The following is a 5,995-nucleotide window of genomic DNA, read 5'->3' as shown; positions in this document are numbered from 1 at the left end:
TCTGACAACCCTCTTGGCGCTGCGGTCACTTTGGCCCACGAACTCGGGCACAACTTTGGAATGAACCATGACACACCAGAGAGGGGGTGCGGCTGCAGAGTGACAGTTGATCGTGGCGGCTGCATCATGACTCCTTCCACTGGGTAAAATCTTTATTTTACTTTCTACCTCATTTTTAAAAAAATCCTTAAAAGGAAAAAAAATGAAGTCAGTGTTTTATGAGGCACTGCAGGTGTCTTTAAGAAAGCCAATGACGCTTTTTCATTATTGAGCCATTCAGTTTCTGGCAGATTCAACAGCTGCGCTAATGCAAAGAGGAAATGTGACTTTAAATTGGGTGTGAATAACGCTGGTCTAAATCTGAATGAAGAGATATTAAAGTTGAAAAATGCCATTTATTAAAGAAAAAAATGAATGATTTTGTTAACCCTTTTCATTCTATAAAAAATATTCTTGATGCTAAATTAAGTGAAGTCCTAGATTTAACGTTACATTGCGCCATAGACTACGAAGAGGTTAATCTCTCCTTCTACCTACATCTTTATTTAACTTAGATTGAAGCTATTATTTGATAGGCATGCAAGTTTAATGTCTGAAAATCTCCCTATAGCTTCTGATAAATAGTTAAATACCTTCAAAAAAGGTCTATTATGCAACATTTTAGGTAGAAAATGTCCTGTTTCTCATATAAGTCATTTGAATCACAGATTATCTGCTGCAGTGAGGAAACTTTGACTTTGAGAAAAGTTACTTAACTCTATATATATAATAGGGGTGTGTGAGGGTGACGATTCGATACATACTGTGTTAAGCGTCTTACAATATGATGTGTATCGGGATATATCCCATGACTCTACCCAAAGAACCTTTTTAAAAGATAAAGCTCCATGTATGTCCGGCTGCGCAGCTGGATTGCTTCTTTTTATCTGAGCCCACTACAAAGCACAGCAATCCACATTTTTATGATAGTGGCAGCAACGTGGCACAGAGTTTCGGTATGGTTCCTATCCCAAGTCAAAACTAAGTAGTACATGTCTCATAACAACAAAAACAGTGAGGAATAAATGATTAAATATCATCTTGTCAACATTTTAAATCGATACAAGTATTGCCAAAAGAAATATTGTGATGTCGCCAACTCATTTTTTCTATAAATTTTTTTTATAAATACCTGAATTTCTAAGACCTCTGTCTCATTAGCATAATCCAAATTTTCCTTAAAAAGCCATTGTACAGAACTTCATCATCATTCCACTAGGGGCAGTAGAAGGGCATTTCCTGCTCATTTCAAAATGGCTGCTTCCATGAAAGCTCAAAAACACTTTTGGCGGGAAGAAAGTTTTGCTTATTTTCAAAACTTTCTGGTGAGAATGACTCATCACATCTACTACACATTGCATATTCCTCAAGTTTTATGTTTACAAATATTTTTAAATGTTTTATTGGTACAACTTTTCAAAATTTCCTGTTGAGCATTCCAAACTTACCTCAACAAAAAAACATGTCTCCTATAAAGCAGTGTGAGCAACTTGAAATCATATTTCCTCTTATGATTTTCATCTTCTGAGGTGAAAAAAAAATAACTTATTGTATCTTACTGTATTTTTAACTTTAAATATCCTTAATAAAGTTTGCTGTTTTACTAAATTCTTAAAGACAAACTTAACAAATCACCCATTGGATTATAAGTAATACTCTATATCTCATAAAAACGATATTACATTTTTTTTTGGATTTCATCAAATGGTTTAAAAAACATCTTAATCAAAAAATTTTTTTTTTGACAATTTGTTGTTGTAGTGGGCTGTACAGGGTTAAATAGGAGAAACTAAAGATGGTTCATCATTAGTGTTGTTACAAACCCAAAAATCAATTTTACAAAAGCTCTCAGCCCAGTATTTGATTGTACGGAATTTCATTGGACAAGGTCAGACTTTTAAGGTTTTTTTTTGGTACTGCTACTTTTTCAACACCCACAGACACACGTCTACATTTGCCTGCACACCTCTGGTAACAAGCACCTGCTTTTTTTATTCTTTATGATGGTCAAATAAAAAAAGTGCTGTCACTTTACAGTAAGTTCTGCAGCTTTTGCAGGGGCTTCAACAGTAAGATGATGAGATCCACTTCATCCTTGTCATGCTTGGGTGAAGTGTCAAGGGCTTTTATTGGGGAGGGGGGTACTGAAACAGTTTGTCCTAGTCATCTGCACATCTGCACAGAGCCCTGCTTGTTTCTCGCTCACTCTGGTCACGGCCAATTGTTGTGTCCTCCTCCCTTCCATCCCACCCCACATCCCCTCATTAGGCCTTAATAAGAACAGGCTGAGAGTTCTCCTCCTTTGAGATGATATCTTCTGGAAGCACACACATCCACGCATGCTGTGAACTTCTCCTGGCCTCTTCTTTAGACGCAGGGAAGCGTTCACGAACATGTCCTCAAGGAACGCACTCGTGAAATGCAGTGATCAATGCAGGAGCTCCATATGGTGCCGGGCCTGGTTCAGTTCCACTTTAGCGTACCCCTTCTCCACGCCTGATTATGCAATTTAAGGGTGGTCTACTGTTAGTCAGGCCCTTGGGCATCTTTGTAGACTCCTGATTTAGGTTTTTATGCTCTGAAAAAAAGAAGGACGAGTCTGACTTTTCTATTATAGGGATGGAGCTTCGCTTTTTGTGGCCTCTAAGTCTGCTCGTTGGTGTTTTTAAATTTGTTGCTAAGCAGTCTGAGCCTCAAACATCTAAGTTTTTTAGGGCTGTATCGAAGATAATTTCCAGAAACTATTCGATTTGATTCACCAGAGCCTGGATTGATTTGATTCTGATTTTTTTAGATTCTTTCAATCCTCTTAACTTATATTCCTCTCGATTTATATTTTTATGAATCAATTATTGATCCATTCATTGATTTTTATCAACCCAGCCCTAATTTTTTGGTGTTTTTAACATGCTCTTGTGGCATTTTTCTGATGATGGGGGACATAAATAAAGATAATTAAGCTCAAAATTGCATTTCTGAATATTTCTTTATTTATTGTGAATCAGAAGCAGAATTTAAAAAATCGGTATGAAAAAGAGCTTATTTGTGATGTAGAAAATACAAGCTTCCGGGAAGAGGGGGCGGGGTTCCTCTGTCAACAGTCCCGCCCACAACTCTAGAGGCAAATTTTTTAATGAACTCCTGCCATTCTGCAGAAACTTGGTCTTAGAAAACAACTCAAGTTTTTCGATTTGGGCTAAAAACGGCACAATTATACTTAAAAAAAAACCCACTGGGAACGCTTTTAAATTAGATCAAAAGATGATAAGAGTAAAGAATAATGTTATATTGTTATAATGTTAATAATGTTTCTTTTATTGGGAGAAAATGCATGAATCCAGCTTTGAAGGGACTTTTATATAAAGCAAAAGACTAACCATTAATTTCTGCAAATAATCAAAGAGGCAGATATCCTTCTGAGGGATCAAAACCGAAGCTGTGCGCTTTTTTTCTGTTACCATGGTGAATGAAATTTTATCAGATTTATGCTCATAAAGGCTGCTTTTCATCTTTTTTTTTTTTAAATGCCATTTTCTTGTAAATCCTTTTGCTTTTAACTCCAGGTGAACAATCAAAGATTTTGAAACACTGACCACTTGCTCTGAAAGCCGAGCATTTGCTGTTTTATTGAAGTTTCCCAGAAAAATCCCTTTTAGAGTTTGTGCAGTCTGCTTTGTCCAAACAATCCCTTCTTGATTAGCTCTTTCATCTACAAAGTTTGGGAAGATAAGATTAGTGGGTTTTGAAAAACAGAAAGAGAAAAAAGGAAAAACTATAGAGTAGAGACATGTCAGTGTGACGGAAGGGGATTAGAGATGACAATCACATTTTTGCTTAAGTCAAACACGGGCAGAGATTAAATATGACAGGTTTTATGGACAAATATAGTTCATCTATTTCTTTATTCTTTTTTATATGGTAAACCCATCACTTGCAATGTCGATGATGGATTAAAAAACGTAGATGTAAGTACTCATAGATAACAAAAATTCAAAGAATCCAAGGGAATGGTACCAGTGCCCCTTTGGTGAAGCTCAGGAGTGAACTACTATGCTTTCTTTAATTAGTTCAGTTGGGAAATCAATGTAAAAATATTCAGCACCTACTGTATCACATCATCCAGTGTCCTCATTTACAGTTCAGACTTCACAAGCCTAAATGATGTTTAAATAAGATTCATTTTAAACCGTTTCCAGATGCAGGCATTTTATGGATTCCTCCGTGTGGCAAAGTGACAACATCCAGCCAGTCATCTGTCACCTCTCTGCTAATGTTTCTCACATTAAAAAAACACATTTATATAGGATTTTTGCAGTTTGCATGAGAGTAAATGCAGCAAAATGTCATTATGTTCCTATATCTCTGTGCCAGTCGTACATTAGCATTGATTTGCACTGTAAAATGCACTTCTAGTTAGATGCTAACTGTATTTTGTTGCTTTGTACCCACTTGTGCCATAGCAATAAAGTTAAATCTGATTTGATTTATTTAAAAAACAAATGTTTTGCTAACAAGTCTGGAATTATCTTTTTTTCTTATTTTTTTTAGTCAAGAGAGTTAAAATTAACAAATATCTGGTAACTTCACCGACCATAACTAGTTATTTTGTGGTTGATAAAATGGAAAAAAGATCTTCCCTACTGCCACATCATGTCTGCCCTCACTGGGATGGCAGAAGGTTAGACTTTGAACACGACCGTGGCTTATTAACTGCTGCTTAGTGTCTGCCGCTGCATCTGACCTTGTCAAAAGTCACCAAATGTTATTAAAAAAAGCTCAGTGGTGTTCATAAAGTCGCTGTCACATTAATGAAAAGGACATGAAAGGTGCAGTTCAGAGTTACAGGAGTCAGGTTGAGTTAAGGTCTTTAACCTCAGTACCAGATGAAGACCTTTGAATCAATAAAGCTGTATTAAAAGAAAGAAACTGGGTCACTTTAGAAAAGAGCACAGACGATTGCTTAATGAATGAAAAAATGTGACATAAACTCCCCTTCCCTAAACTATAAACACAAAAATGGAGTGTGGACAGGCCTCCTCCCAAAAATAAGGCTGAGCCACCCTGTGTATGTTAAAGTCAGACTTTCCCTGAGGGGTTCTGTAATAACATACGGTTTGTGGTCATAGTCTGCTGAAAGGTTGATATTTATACAGCCACTCATGCTACAACATACAGAGAGGGAACCTACTGTTACTATTAATTTACCAAATATCAGAAAATTTGTTTTTAGGTTGAAAAAGAAGACCAAAAATATTTATAATTTTTAAATTATCGGATGTACTAAAGTGATTTTAAAGGGCCTACATTTTAAACTTGTGTATTATAATGTTCATTCCTCACTATAAACAGCCCTAAGGTGGCATGTTGATCCATTCATGCATTTCTGAGTAATCCTCTAAAAACCTTTGCTCTGAGAACCAGCCTCTCCAAACCCACCATGATGAGCAGATTTTAATGAGCTGATGTAACAAAGTGAGAACAGCCCCTTTCAGGAAGAGTCTGTTCTGCTCAGGCTAGCTTTGCTAGTGGTATTCAGCTGCTAGATTCGCCGCTTAGCTAGTGGTGCTAAGCCACTAGCTTCACTGCTTAGCTAGCAGTGTCTAACCGCTGGCTTCACCACTCAGCTAGTGCTGCTCAGTCACTAGCTTTCGGCCTTCGCTACACTGGTTGTAGCTGGGGCTTCTAAAGGCACATATGCACATCTAACTTTACAAAAGTTTGGAAGTTTTTGGGTATCTCTTTGTTTTCGTGGGTGAAACACAGACACAATGTTGAGGCCAGCTCTAGATTGACGTCATGAAATGGGCGGCACCCACAAGCAGCGAAAGGTGCGCCTAAGAGATGGAGGCGTCTTACTTCCGGGTAGGAAAACAACTCACCTAAATAACTCATATTTCATAAGTAATTTGTTCTTTTGTGTGCCAAATGTAATATATGATCATAAATATAGATATAG

The 5,995-nt window shown here is 37.0% G+C and overlaps 1 protein-coding gene across 1 annotated transcript in view; it reads left to right on the top strand.

Moving 5' to 3' along the window:
* The window catches only part of LOC112154517 (disintegrin and metalloproteinase domain-containing protein 12), a 106,732-nt gene that overhangs the window by 78,601 nt on the left and 22,136 nt on the right, over positions 1–5,995 (top strand). Inside the window, exon 12 of the mRNA XM_024285519.2 lies at positions 1–143. Within this exon, the coding sequence (XP_024141287.1) occupies positions 1–143 (143 nt within the window). The remainder of the gene's footprint in view (positions 144–5,995) is intronic.

This window comes from Oryzias melastigma, linkage group LG19 (assembly GCF_002922805.2).
Source record: "Oryzias melastigma strain HK-1 linkage group LG19, ASM292280v2, whole genome shotgun sequence".
NCBI classification, from domain to species: domain Eukaryota; kingdom Metazoa; phylum Chordata; class Actinopteri; order Beloniformes; family Adrianichthyidae; genus Oryzias; species Oryzias melastigma.
The sequence above is the reverse complement of the archived record's forward strand: the minus strand, read 5'-3'. Positions and strand labels throughout refer to the sequence as shown.